Source organism: Catharus ustulatus, chromosome 14 (assembly GCF_009819885.2).
Source record: "Catharus ustulatus isolate bCatUst1 chromosome 14, bCatUst1.pri.v2, whole genome shotgun sequence".
Classification (NCBI taxonomy): Eukaryota; Metazoa; Chordata; class Aves; order Passeriformes; family Turdidae; genus Catharus; species Catharus ustulatus.
The window spans coordinates 1,332,591-1,348,269 of NC_046234.1; the positions used below are offsets into that span (position 1 = coordinate 1,332,591).

At 42.4% G+C, this 15,679-nt stretch overlaps 1 protein-coding gene across 1 annotated transcript in view; it reads right to left on the reverse strand.

The window, feature by feature from the left end:
- Positions 1 to 383: 383 nt before the first annotated feature.
- The window catches only part of GPR50 (G protein-coupled receptor 50), a 53,093-nt gene continuing 37,797 nt past the window's right edge, over positions 384 to 15,679 (reverse strand). The window contains exon 2 of the mRNA XM_033072732.1: positions 384 to 3,342. Within this exon, the coding sequence (XP_032928623.1) occupies positions 2,474 to 3,342 (869 nt within the window). The 3' untranslated portion in view covers positions 384 to 2,473. The remainder of the gene's footprint in view (positions 3,343 to 15,679) is intronic.

Below are 15,679 nucleotides of genomic sequence, written 5' to 3' on the forward strand. Positions count from 1 at the left end.
TTTGAAGCCTGAATAAGAAATAGTGCAAATACAAGCTTAAAGAATAAAATAAAAAAAACCATACTACATTATCCTCACTGAATATTCAGTTAAAAAGAGAAGAATCTGTAAGATGAAACCCCAGTTTTGGGGTATTTGAGATAATTGGCAAACTTTTCACAAGATTCTTTACAATTGTCTTAAAGCAGTATATTACACTTGGCACTAGATGCTTCAAATTATTTGCTAATGTGATTCTAACCAACTTTGGGGCTAATTGCAAATGACTTTGAAGACTAGTTATGAGATACTGGACATCGCCTTGGCATGATGGGACAAACACTTCCTGCAGTTATGTGCCCTCAGTGCTTTTCTTATCCATGTTTAACTCAAAATGATTTTGCTTGCATGGAATGGTGTAAATTCATCCAGAGTGGTTTTTCTGGAACGTGAACAGACAACAGTTATTTCTGAGGGTCAAATACCTTTATTTGGCCATGCTGAGGCAGAATAAGAGGCCAAAACAGAACTCAGTTTGATTCCTATTATGGGAGGCTGGCTTGCAGTACATTTTGAAACAACATTCATCTAAAGTGGCTGAGATGTTCAAGTTTGAAACTTCCTAAGTGCCAGGGCACCTTGTAAATGCAGGGCCCCCCTGGTACTGCAGTGACCTTCACCACATGGCAGCACCAGCAGCAGAGACACTCAATCCACATGGAGGCAACGCAGCATGCAAAGTTCCTTGGCCCACTGCAGAAAGGGGCTTTATTTCTCTCATTTCCTCTTCCCTGAAAAATCAGCAGAAGGGACATTCAGCAGCAAGTTGGTTTCAGGAAGCAGTGCACAAATGGCTTACTATTTTCTCTAAGGATTAAGCACACAGCCTGCTCAGGCTTTGGGGAATTCCTGCATACCTCCATCTCCAGGTGCCTATGAAGTCTGGTCTCAGTATTTCAGGGCTCAGTCCTGGGAACGAGTCCTGCTTTGACTAGAACCAAAGAGAGAAGACTGCAGTCCTTGACTGGGGGTAGGATGCCTGCTGTCCTCGTTAGACCCCGAGGGCTCAGACCTTCCCCCTCTCCCTCTGTGCCACTCAGCACACCGGCATCAAGGCAGGTGTGCTAACCTGAAGGTAGAGTTGCACCAGGACAGTCTTACCTGTTGATTTTATGGGATTGTTTCAAAGCAGGATTCGCATATTTAAAGCCATAAAGAGATGAATTCACAATGAAGCTAAGGAAACAAAGAAGTCGTATCTACAGACAGCTGCTGTCACACACACCCCTCCCTTTCGTACTCCATTAAAGAAACAGCCTTATCTTTGCCCATGTGCTCATTGTCTAATGTGATACTGGCCCCCCCAGCGCTTCATGACATTGTTTCCAATGATAGAGATAGCACAGTCCAGGCTTTAACAGAACCGATACATAATTAAGCTTAAGTAGCTTTTGTCTCCCCACTCCATAAGTTAATTGCAGTTCTGTAAGTAAAATGGGGGGAAAAAATCTTCACTTTTTCTTCTATCAACAAATTCATGTTCTGTGATGGGCAAAAGGAGGGATTTTTGGAACAAACATTGCCTTCCCCTTCTGCCTTTCTTTGCAAGTGTAAATGTTACTGGAACTTAAAACTTGCAATCTGCGTTACACAGATGGGAGTCTGCTATATTCATCTTTTTTATTGTGATGTTCATGTAGCAGTGACTTTTGAAAGATGTTTGGAATGACTGCTGGCCATGACAGGATACTGCCTAAATTAGAATCAGGCTCCAAGTATCTTACTGCAATTAAATTATGTCATATGTCATATACTTACTCATGGCCTGCGAAGGAGAGTGCAATGGTACTTAATGTCTGTAGAAACTCAATTAAAATGAGTGCATCAGGCACACACTGGTCTGGGTTCTGCCTGCCTCACATCTAGCCCAGGCTAGTTCCTAAACCTTAAGAGGAAACAAAAAGGAAAACACACACCATGCCCATACATACATCTGCTGGCTAATAGAGTTACCTATTTAAAATGTAAAAAAGCCATGCAGTTTACATTCGTTTGATACAGTTCAGGCTAAGTTAATGCTAGAAAAATAGAATTCAAAGGGAGAGGAGAAAGGTTTACGTGTAATAAATGGAAATTTTGCTGTCTCTTGAAGGTTGCATTTCAAGCATAGCTGCACTTCTCCATGCACTCTGAATGCTTCCCTTTTTGGGTATTCCCTTTTGGGTATTGGGTATTGTAACAAAAGCAACCAAACCAATTAATTAGGCACTCAGTGAAAGATGACATAATAATTAAAAAAAAAAAAAATCAGTCATTTCCATTCTGAAAATCCTTACTCAAAGCCTTGATGTCGCAGTGACGTCAAGCTAAGCATGAAAGGTTGCAGACTCCTTCCTTGCATGAGGACAACACCAGTTGTGCAATGCACACAGCTAGAAAGGCTCTTATATATTACATATACAGCTTAGTCCATAATAAATAGTACTGTCCTGACTCATAGGTGTATTTCAGCGTGGTTGTTGTTGGTTGTTATGGCTGGAGAATGCTTGCTTTTTATCCCTTCTGTCCCACCCTTGGACACATCGATGAACAGCAGCCTGGGAGTCCACAGTGTCAGCAATATCCTTTTGTACTCCTTCCGAAAATTCTGGTTAAGAAGCCCATAGATCACAGCATTGAGGCAGCTGTTAAAATAGGCCATAAAATAGCTCAGGACAAAAAGCCATTCTGGAATGTGTGGCTGCACTTTTGAAGGATTAATTGAAACAGCAAGGCCAATAAAGTTTAATGGTCCCCAGCACACAGCAAAAAGGACAAAAACCACAAACATAGTCAAGAAGTTTCGGATGTCCGTTGCCCTGAGTTTCTGCTTGCAGTCTTGTCTCACCCGGTGTTTGACTTGAATCACCAAAATCCAGATCCGTAGGTAGCAAAATGTCACGACAGAGAGTGGGACGATGAAGTGAACCACCACCACAGTGATGGTGTACGATGTGCTCACTGTCTGGGCAAAGGTGCAGGAGTAAATCCGGGGATCGTACTGCAAGGAGCCAACAAAGAAGTTCGGCACAATTGCAACCACTGTGAGTATCCAGGTCAGGCAGAGATAGCAGCAGGTGTTCTTCAGGTTGAAGAGCTTATCGTATCGAAGGCTGTGGCAGATGTAGCAGTAGCGGTTGATTGCGATCGCCGTGATGTTGAAAATGGACCCGATGACACTTAAGCCCATCAGGAACCCACTTATCTGGCAGTGGACATTTCCCATGGTCCATCCATTGTGGAAGATGGCACTTAAGATCAGAGGGTACGGATAAACTGCAACCACAAGGTCTGCAACGGACAAGCTGACAACAAAGATGTTACCTACAAAAAAGAAGAGATCAGGAGAGGTTAGTGTAGGTCCAGATGGACAACTCAAAACTCATCTTTAGGCTTAAGCCTTCTGATGGGCTTCACTCTACTCTCCACTTGGAATTTGAAACCCTAGAAAATAAGACTTCGCTCTACTAGTAACAACTGACCTGCATCTTCCTTCTTAGGAATAGTCTGCACTAGAAGTGTTACCCTTTGGAAGTCAGGTACCTGTGGTCCTCTAAGTTGTGTAGGAGAGAAGGATTCTGTTCTCCTTGTTGATCAGCCAGCCTGATTCTCTGACCATCACTGGCCAAAGGAGTATGGCAGGCAGGTTATGTTTTCAGTGGTTTATTCATTTCACTGACAGCAGTTGCAAAGGAAAGGTCTCTTTTGTTTTTTTGCATCTAAGCAGGTATGCATTCACCAGAATTTCTGTACTGTTCATGCTAAGGATTGTGTGTTCTTCAAGGAACAATGGTGCAGTCAGCCTTGATGTGCTTATCTTATTTGGTGTATTTTCCTGTTCATTTAATGTTAAAGTTGTCCAGTTCAATATGGAAGGTCAGTCACTTCTTCACTATCTGGTCCTAGGCAGAGAATGTGATTAATAAGCTGCAGTGAGCCATCTCTGCAGAGTATGTGCTGCAGGTTGTTAATTTAGGCTCTACAACAGACAGTTCAGGGTCTCTGCAAGTATAAAATAATTTAAGCCTTATTGGATTGAAAATGTTGCATTGTGTGGGACAACACCTTCCAGTTCCATTGTGAGGAGCAGCCTCCAATGACCTGGGTGACTACAGACCTTCTAACAGTACTTGCTGCTCATTTCATGAAACTGGTGTATTTTCAGGGAGGCAAAAAGCCTTTCTGTTCAGTTTACCAGTCAGCATAGAGGATTGCACTAAGGAAAGGACCCTGAGGTCTTTTGGGAACCAGTGTAACTACAGGACTAGCTATAACGTTGAAAAGGACATCTGTCAATACTCAGCATTTTGATGAGTATCATTTCAGCAGGAGCTCAACACTTCAGTTAGAGGACAGCACACTAGAAAAAGTAGTTGGTTTTCCTAACTCTGCAACTTTTAGGTGTATCTGCAGCTGTGTGAAGGAAGATATTACTAGATAGCAGAAATATATAGACATAGAGACACATTTAAGGTGTGAGCACCTGTGCCCCTATGGGATACAGGTAACATCCCACCCAACTGATCACACCTGCATCTTCTCTTCAAACGCTCATATCCTGTTGTCTAGTGGAGCAGATATATAGTTTTTAAATTACTAAAAAGAGGTATTTTTATATAGTATCCCTGAAAGGACTCTCTTGCATCTTGATTCAACCAGGTCACAGGCTTTTGCACTTGGAAAAGACATCCAAGGGCTGTTGGAAAGCATTGCAGGAAGAATTGCCATTGCAGTTGGGTCATGGCTATGTTTGTGCCAACAAAAACTATCAAGACAAGTCAACAGCTCATATCAAGCCACTTCATGCTGACCAGAAAGCAGTCCAGACTGGAGAATAGCCCCTGGCAGTGTGGAGCTGAGGTAGCTGACACAGACTGTAATTTAAAAATAAGTATTAGCAGAGGTCATGTGAAGTGCTAAAATCTTTTTAGGGAGAAATTTTACATGCACAGGTTTACCACAGCCCACAGCTTCTGTGTCTGCAGGGCCTCAGTGCTGCTTTCTTGCTGATTTAATAACTTACTGAGAGCCTTTTAAAATCCAGTTACTGAACCTGGTCCCCTATACAGTTAATTTCATTTATGCCCGTTGTCAAGGGCAAAACCAACTGTGGCCAGGTTTAGTGATGTTGCAGGCACCCCAGAGCGAAATGCTCTTCTGCAGAAAAACTTTTATTCACTTGAACAAAAATATGCACTGCAACAAAGAAAATGTGCCCCCAAGCAACAGAATTTCCTTTTGGAAACCTTTTCTAAAACACTTTTCAACAGAGTGAAACAGAGACAGAGAAATATCAGCAATCCAATTTAGGAGACAGACTCCACTAACTGGACCACAACTCTCCCTCTTCACCAGACCTGTCCTACTTGGATACACATTTATACACAGGTGGCCAGAAAGCAATTCTCTGCCTTTTCTGGGCATAAAAGAGACACATGCAACATCCACTTCTGAACTAGGCAGAGCAGAACAAAGCTGAATATTCCCTACTTAAAACACCACATCTGTGGATTAAATCCAAAGCTTAGAAAAATAATAGGGAAAATTATTAGTCTCACTTCACTGCCAGCTGCTGGAAGAAATAAGCCATTTCTGCTGGTCTTTCTTAATCAACTTGAATATTTGAAAGGAAGTAAAGATACAAGGAAAAAAATCTATAGAAACAATATCCACAGGATGAACTTCAACGAGCACAGTACTGTGTGTATTATTTTGATACAACTTCATTTCAGGGAGAAAATGAGATAGTTTTATGAAGAAAAGAATAATATCCTCCACTCAGGGAGCAAACCTGCCTCCCCTACTCTGTACCTTCAACTGTGCAGTCTCACCTCTCCTACCCACCAGTAGATCTATGCCTGTGCAGGGTGATGGGTGCCTGGAAATACAGCCAGAAAGGTTCACTCAGTACTATTTCATGAAAACAAATTAATCCACCAGTTTATGTGGGGATGCACTCAACTCCATCCTTTTCTTCTGGTGAGATGAATGGGCAAGTCAGACCCATGAAACAGCCACTCACAGGTCAGTTCTGGAAATCAGTGCATTTTTAATGGCTGAGTAATGAAAACAGGGGGCACATTGCATGCTACCAAAGCAGAACAAGCCCTTTGAAGTGTGAGAACTGACTATTGGCTAATTATTAAAATAGGAGTAATTTGAGTTAAACATTGTTTTAGCCTTGCAGTCCTTGGTTACTATGAGACTACCATGTGCTGAGACCCACACCAACATCTTGTGTCCTTCCCTCTGTAGGATGAGGTTGAACCCTCCTTCCCCAAAACACTGCAGAATGGGAAGCCATCTAATATGTGGCTTTTAGGAAAGGTAAAGAGCAGTCTCCTGCACTGATCTTCATTACTGGGTTTTTTTTTCACATTTTCCCACTATAAAACAAAGGAGTCCAGCCCATAAATAATACCAGCAGGACTTTATCTGCAATTTAAATTTATCTTCTTCTGCAACACTATTTTCCGATGTATCTTTTTCTCTTTGTTGGCATATGGCTATTTTTCCTTATTAGCTTTCACATTTTCCGTCCCTTTTAAAATTTCTGCTTAGTATAAACTGGCTCGTGTTACTGCGCTCCATCCCTCAGTTACAGAGTCATACATGAAGAGGCAGGAATGGTGGAGAAAGGCAAGTGTAACACTGGTAATATAGACTTGTCCACATTTTCAGAGAAATTATAAATTCTTTTACATTACAGAAGTCCAACACAAAGCTACAGATTATAGAGGTACAATACACTGTTCACAGTGTAATCCACAAGTGTTTAGGGAAAATAAAAACAGCTCCAAACAACCTGAAGCCCCAGCTGCAGAGCAGATTATAGGCATGTGCAAGTGATGCAAAAAGGAATTGAACCCAGAACATCTTGTGCCCTAGCACTTCTTTGAGTTCCCCCTCTGCTCCTATAAATCTATTTCTGTGCACTCCAGCAGTCTGCTCCTGTACTCCAGCAGTTCCCTGGCCCTATCTCTCATTCTGCCTGGATTATCCAACAACACAGGTTATTTGAGGACTTATTGTCAAGCCCTGGTTCTAGGAAATTCACTCTCAATGAATTCTGCAAATCAATAAACGACATACGCAAAAGTCTTCATTGGCAGACTGCCACAACAGCACCTGACTTTCATCCAAACAGGTATCGCTCTACAGAGATTAACTGAGCATCACTGTACAAACACCAGGGTCACTGGCACTGCCTGCCTCAAGAGGCTGTTGGAAAGCCCCTGGTGTCCAAGCTCCAGTTGCACAGATCCAGCCTCTCGCTACTTTTCCCGCACAGCAGCTGTGTGCTGTCCTTTGCAGGCTGTGGTTTACATACCCTGAACCCAGAACCAAAGTTAAAAGGTGAGGAGTGGAGAAGGAGATAAAATATTTTTCTGAAAGTTGTCACTTTTTGTACATCTCAAAATGTCCAAAACACCCAAACCTCTTGGTATTTTTGTTATTCATGTGAAGATCTTTTACGTTCCTTGCTGAAGTATTACAGAACTACAAAACTGTTTCCTTCAGGTGAACAACATAGAGATGCTCAATGAAACATTAAGTTAGCATTGTACCTGTACACCCAGTGCTGAAACCAAATTGTCCTGAGTGACAGGATTTGCACCAAAGCACAAACACTGTTGTGTTCATCAACTTCTGCTCACCTGGAACAGAAGGTTCCAAGTGAGCCTGCTGTCCAGGCTGCTGCTTCCTCCCATCCTCTGTGCAGGGATTCGAGTTGCTCCCAAATAGACAGCGCCAACACAGCATTTTGAGGCAAACAAAACCACACACAACAGTTTCAAAGGCAGCAAGTAAGAAGCTGACCCATGAGCACAATGGAGGAGTGCCATGGGGCTCACTGCATGACCAGTCACTTTGCTGTTCCAACCTCTTCCCAGCACTCAGATCAGATGCTGGTGTCTGTCCAGCTTCTGCCAGGTTAACTGACAGCTACAGAAAACCAAGTCTAAACATTTCTATTGATAAAAATGTGCTAAGATACACAATAACAGATTACAGAATCAGAGAATAAACTAGGTTGGAAAAGACCTTTAAGATCATCCTAGTCCAAGCTATGACCTAACACCTCCTCATCAAAACCATGGCACTGAGTGCCACATCCAGTCTTATTTTCAACATCTCCAGGGATGGTGACTCCACCACCTCCCTGGGCAGACCATTCCAGCACACAATCACACTTTCAATGACGAATTTATTTTTAATATCTAACCTAAACCTCCCTTGGTGCAGCTTAAGACTGTGTCCCCTCATTTTGTCAGTGCTACCTGGAGAAAGAGACCAACCCCACCTGACTACAAACACCTTTCTGGGAGCTGTAGAGAGTGATGAGGTCACCTCTGAGTCTCCTTTTCTCCAGGCTGAACAAGCCCAGCTCCCTCAGCCATTCCTCACAGGGTTTGTGTTCCAAGCCCCTCCTCAGCCTTGTTATCTCCTCTGGACACACTCAGGTGTCTCAAGATCCTTCCAAAACTGAGGGGACAGAACTGGACACAGCACTCAAAGTGCAGACCCAGCGCTGAGTACAGGGGAAGAATTACTTCCCTGGCCCTGCTGTCTACACTACTCCTGATCCAGGCCAGGATGCCACTGGCCTTTTTGGCCACCTATGCACACTGCTAGCTCATGTTCAATTGGTTTTCCAGTACCCCCAGGTCCCTTTCTACCTGGACATTGTCCAGCCACTCTGTCCCCAGCCTGTAGTGCTGCAGGGGGTTATTGTGGCCAAAGTGGCACTTGGCACTTGGACTTATTAAACTTCATGTTATTGGATTCAGCCAGTCTATTCAGCCTGTCCAGGTCCCTTTGAAGAGTCCTCCTCTCCTCCAACAGATTGACAGATGCTCCCAGTTTGGTGTGTCTGCAAATTTACTGATAGTGGACTCAATCCCCCCCTCCAGAGCATCAATGAATATATTACACAAAATGCTGAAAGCTTATTGATGTAACTGGTATGTTTGCAGTAACTTCTTGCTACTATAATTTACTGCAAACCACATAATAAATAGAATCTTAAACTTTGGGTTTGTTCATTCAGGTTTTATGAAAAAATCAACACACTTGGGTCTTACAGATAAATGGGATTTAAGACACACATCAAGCTTAGAGACATACATATAATGAGGTGCAGTAAACAATTTAACAGGTCATGACTGCAAACCGAGCCTCTGATGACCACTTATCATAATCTAAATACTCTCTGTTTAACCTTACAAAGCTTATGCTCACTGCAAAACAGAAACAAAATGTACTATCTGATCCAAGCAAAAAAATAAAGTCATGAAAAGCTTTATTCAGCATGTAACAAGACTCTTTATTAGTTGTGATTTTAGCCTCTTTTTCCTGCTTGCCACTTGCTGATTGCTTGTATGTCACTATCCACCATCCTGCAGATGTGAAGTGTGTGCTCAGTTCTGCAAATTAAGTGGCAGTTCATAGAAAATGCTTAGAAACACAATTTTCTTCTTTTTATGACATAAAGATACCACTGAGCATGTGCAATCATACTGATCATGCACTACTGTAATTAAGTGGATGACCATGCTGTGGTGTTGAGGGATGCTGGGCCTACAGCCCTCACTCTGACAAGCATTTTTTATGTCACAAACTCTAGAGGGTCATTCCTGGGGTAGACAGTATTTACCCCATCAAAGTGCATTAAGAATCATCCTTCTGTAGGGGAGTGTGACTCATTGCACTGATCCTTACAAACTCCTGGCTTCCAGGACAGTATGACCACCACACACAATGACACAATGACAGAGGAATCCCTGCTGCCATCTCTTTTCACCATTCCGATAAGCATCTGGTGTGCCTACATGACAGCCCAGTGTATGCTTACCCATTTTGACAACTGAAAATGTTTGACAGGGGAGCACAAGTGGAAATCAGCAAAATTCTCACTGAGATCCAGGCAAAAAGAAAAAAAAAAGAAAAAAAAATTGTTCAATTCATTAATCCATAAATTTTAATTCAGGATTTTATTTGTGTATTTAAGGAGTATGTTCAGAGAGGAATAAACAAAAGAAAGGAGAAGGCATTCAATTCATTATCTGTTATCATTACTTCATTAGTATGACAGGGATAAAATGTGGTTTCCTGCAGTTAGACAATGCAGTTGGGCTGTCAGCTGCTCTCAAATCCTGACTGCTGCATAAAATGATGCAGAGGGTAATAACAAAAAAGGGCAGGAGGAATTACCAACCGACAGCATTCTTAGGATATAAGATTAGACAACGTGGAAGTATCCAATTTAAGGACATTATAAAAGTCCTAAAAAATGCATTAAACTCCACAATAATTTAACTCCTGAAAGCAGTCCTTTGAGATCTCTCAGCACAACCATGAAGTCAGAAAACAGCAGTATGCTATGGGCTACCAACTATTATCTGGTTTGCTGGCATCATTCCCTATGGGAAGACTGGGCACTTAGAACTGCCACCTCCTCCTCCACCTCCTCCTCCACCTCCTCCATCTCCACCTCCATCTCCACCTCCACCTCCTCCTCCACCTCCTCCATCACCTCCTCCATCACCTCCTCCATCTCCTCCTCCACCTCCTCCTCCACCTCCTCCTCCACCTCCTCCATCACCTCCTCCATCACCTCCTCCTCCACCTCCTCCACCTCCACGAGCCTTCTCATCAGTACATCACTAGAGCTGTGAGAGCTGCCTTCCCTCTGGACCTCTGAGAAAGGCTCGCAGAAGGAGGAGAAAAAACCCCAAATATTTACTGGAGAAGACAGGACCAGACCCATGGAGCTTAAATTACATTTGTTATGCACCATATATTATCTTGGCTGATGGCTAAAGAATTGCTTACATTGCCAGGTGAAGGACTGGATTACTGTATTTTATACTTTTAAGTCATGACTTTCTAATTGTCTTGCTGCCAAAACCATACTTGAGTCATGCTTTCAGCCATTCTAACTGAATGCAGAAAAGAGCAATAGTTGGCAGTGTTCACACCCCAGAGATTCATATCTTTCATTTGGCTAAGATCAGCCAGATTCACAGCCTTAGCTGAGCTCAGAAGTTCTATGGAAACAAGCTGGAATTTGGAGAACAGCCCTATTAGCATGATTTCGTATCTTTCCTTAAATCACTTACTTTTACACTGGAAGCAATGCAAATGGGAGGATTTTTCTGTTGCTGTTACACAAATGGTATCTGGACATTCACTCTCAAATGAATAAAAATTATTTAATTATGTCTTCTTCTGAACCCTAAAAAAGTGGTCAGCCCTCTTTTGATACCAATGCAGAGCAACTTCCCCAACTCCAGAATTTCAAATACTTTATAAAGAAAAAGAAGTTTTTACAGCATCCTAGGTAAACAGTATTTGGCAAGTTTCCAAATGTTCTTACCCATTAATCCTAACACATCCTGCTTACCTTGGGCACTCCTTCCTGAAAAGGTGATCTGAATATAGTATAAAGAAAGGAAAAATTATATAAAGTATTTAATCTACCTTCAACATTTTTCAAGTTTCCTAAATTCCATTTAATGTTCATGTAAGCGCCTTTTAATGACTTCTTCCTCTGTTTTCCTGGAAGTTCTGGCCCTTAGCATGAGGGAAAACCACAGTGCTGTAATTCTTAGGGATTTGTAAACTTAGCTCTTGCTAGTGTGATATTTTTCCTGAGTGCAATTATGAATCTGCAAGTAATGGAGGACGAGTAAGGAGTGGTCTTGATCGAGCTCCTAATAAATACAAAAGAAGTGCTAAAAAGTGTCTTTCTGGTTATGAGCCTCATATCTCTGTCATTTCACTGTTATATCCACCAAACTCATCACCTGCAGTAACGCTGGGAGATAGTGAGCCAATCCACACAAAGCCTTGATTTCTTCTTGTATCAATTCCAAATTATTGGACTAAAGATGGGCCTGGAAACACTGCCTGCCTTCACAGCACATCCCAGCAAGGCTGATGGAGAGCAAGTGTCAGAGCCAAGAGGCCTTTGGGGCCATCCCACAACTTCCACAGAGTGAGAGGAAGCCTCAGCACCTCTGTCAGCGCCAGGTGATCTGCAGAGCCTCAGCTGCTGTGTCTGACTCTGCAAGGACAGCATGGCTAGTGGCTACCTACTCCCTAAGGCAGTTTGTTGTGGGACACAGATGCCTTTGGGAAGAGTCTACACAAAACTCCACACAGCCAGAGGTCAGCCCAGGTACCCAAACTAGCACCTGACACCCTGGATACCAGTGCTGCCCCCTGAATTCCAGCTGTTTACCCTCCTTTTCTGCCTGAAATCCCTGCTGAGTGGCACTATGTTATGTAAAATAGCTGCCTCATCCACATCCCGGCTGTGTAGGAAGCACAAGCCAATGCCCTTATGTTTACCCTCCTACATTGGTCACACAGGCACAGGGATGAGCTCTACTAGCCCACATTAACTCCAGGCCCATTATTTATCATCTGATTTGTAAAGTGCTCTCAAAGAGGAAAGACCCTGTATAAACATAAATATGAATTATTGCCAGCATCCGCTGAAATGACAAACCAACATCCATCCTCTTCCTGTCCCAGCAGCTGTACCGCCACCATTTGCCATCTGTTACTATTCCAGAAAAAAAACTGTCAACTCAGGCTTAATAGACTTAGAAACACTCTTTTGCTATTGGTGTTGGTCAAAGTGTGTTCCCAGAAAGGGGCTGTGTGCAAGCAACCAATTGCTAGGCAGCTGTCAGGCAGAGCGCACAGTCAGATATGAACACACAGCTCATTTTGGTATTGAAAATCTTTTCTGACTGCCCTGGAGAGCCCTGCTGAACCATCACAGCTGAGCCTGGGAGCTTCTGCTCCTCCTTGTGCCTCATCACAGCAGAGTTTGTTGACTAAACCTTAGTGCCAGTACCAGTCACTACAACCACGGACATCCACTGCAAAGGAGCAGATTCTATCCTGCCACAATTAACAACTTGTCTTGACCTCCCAGCCTTGACATACCAGGGATGAGTCTCTCTCCAGTTCCAGCTCTTCATGCTTAGTTGGTGGGAATGGGAGGTGGTGAATTACATATGGAAACGATGAAGCTACTTAAGAAACAGTCATCACACAAAAATGTTCCCACTGATGAAAGCCATTTAAGTGCTTAACTCATTCTGAACCCATTCTAGGTTACCTAAATAAAGGTTTGGGTGTTAGGGCAGTAAGCAGGGTGACAATCACTTGTGCTTCTGCACAGCATTTGCCACTAGACTTTGAAAAAAGAAACATAAAATGGATCCAAATTACATCCAAGGTGATAGCCTATGTGCGCTACAGCACAGTCCTGGTATGACTTACAAAGAGTGCCGTGCTGCAATTGATTGGTTTTTCTTCAGGAAGACCTGAATATATTTTTTCAAACAAAAAAGGCTAGATTTAGATCATAGAATTCCATAGAGCCCACATTTTTTTCTCCTGTGGCCTCATGCTGAACCTGGCATGAAGCAGGTACATCCACAGTACACATACACAGTGGAGATGAGGCTGGAAGAGAAAAATGGTGCTGTGAGGGACAGGAAAGCAGCATGACTAAGGGCAATGAAAAAGGCTGAGATTCCTGAAACACTGTTCATCTAGCTTTCACAATCTGCTAGGAAGAGGAGTAATATTCCTTACGAAACAGGGAAAGAAAGAGCCCTAAGATGTCATAGCTTCATCAAGACTATGTGAACTGTAAGAGACATAGTGTATACAAGTAGGAAAAAAGAAAGTAAAAGAAAACCTGTTCTGGACCTCCTGGTTTATCCATAACTATTTACTAATCCCACTGGAAATGGAGAGTTACTTTCACCTGGAAACACTTTAGGGACTCTGATACAATTACACAGGCAGAAGTCCAATACAAACAGTTAAAGTTAGTTCAGTAAGAATATAATGATACTGGAAAATGAAAAAAAAACCTATCATGCCCTCATTTTCCCAGAAAGGAGTCCAAAAACCAGTGTTTCCCAGAACATCAGCAAAAGTTTCACTCCAGATATTCCACAGGGTTTACAGAACTCATGTAAAGCCTGGGTACAGGATGAACAACAAGAAACAATCAATGATATGAGAAACTTGGACTAGGGAGTCCCAAATGTATTTCTGGATGGCATCTGCTTCTGTTATTTTCCTAATAACTTACAAAACATTGAAGTTCAATGTGTGGGTATATAAAAGGAGAAAAGATGTTTTTGCAGTAAAGTCCAGAGTAAATGTGCTCCAATATGAGCCTGTGTGAACAAATGGTTTGAGTGGGTGTGCTCTAACACTGATCTCAATGGGAGTCTTGTGGTGGATAATATCCAAGTGGCTTGAAGGCAAACAGGACTCCATGGGACAGTGACACGTAAATTACTGAAGGAAGTAAGCTGTCAGACTTACAGGCAGCAATACACACATTCAAGGGCAGATCTCACACTTGTGGTTAATACTTGATGAGGTTGGCAAACACTTTGCTATACAGCTAACAGCTTCCAATTGAAGAGCATTGCTGGATTATGATCTTATACAAACTATGTTTTGCCCTCCAAAAAAAAGGAAAAAGAAAAAAGAAAAAGAAAAAGGAAAAGAAAAAGAAAAAGCTCCAGAAAAAAATAAAATACGCTGAAAAATAGGTTGTCCACATAAGACAAAGAAACTCTGACGTATTTAGCTAAATTGCCTAATCCTGGAATACACCCGAGTCCTACTTTCTAATCTGTAGTGATAAGGGCAAGCCTACTTTTAGAGTTGTATAACCAACATCAATTGATGGTGCATTCAGAGTCCCCTTAAAACTTTTCCCTTCCTTTCCCTTTTTCTCCCAATGAATTTTTCTCAGCAAGAAATAAATCACAGACATTTCTTCTCTCTGAAACTACTTAACATCTACACCTCCATACTTCAAAGTGGTAATGTGTTAACTTGAGCATCACGATTCCCATCAGGAACCCAGGAGGTGAGGGCTACATGCCGCCCTTTAATGCTAACCCTGAGTGGACCTTTCAAGCCAGTTGCTGGCTGGTAAAGATGACTCTGCTCCCCACCTTCACATTTGTATAGCCAAGGCCGTGACTACAAAACCCATCAGGAACAACATAGCTGAAGGGATCTTCAGAAGTCGACTGATCATCCCCCTCAGCCATAGCTCATAAAAACTGATGGCAAAGAGGAGTCTTTCTTCACTTGGAACAGGCTGCCTAGGTAAATAGTGGAATCACCATCCCTCCAAGTGTTCCAAAAATGTGAGGATGTGTCACTGGGGGGATATAGCTAAGTGGTGAACATGGCAGTTCTGGGCTAATGGTTGGACTTGATGATCTGAGAGTTCTTTTCCAACCTTAATGAATCTATGAGTCTATGATTTCTATAACTACATTGCCCTTACTCAAATCCAAGCTACCTTCCATCCTACTTGCTACCATAAAATTAAAAAAGCTCTAGGCATGTGTTGGTTGAGTAAACTGAGAAACAAAGGAGTAACTCAGAACCTTCAGTGTGAGATCTCTCCTCTGGCAGGGGCAAAATAAAGGAAAAAACCATAGCTTTTCACATTGCCTTTTGTTCCTGAAGTGTTGGAATTTCTATCAGTTTTAGAGGTCATGCTTTCATTTGCCATCCTCTCCAAAGACAAGAGAAATGGTCATTTGCTAAATTTCTCAAAGAGAAACCTCTTTCACCTTTTGCAATTTCTGAA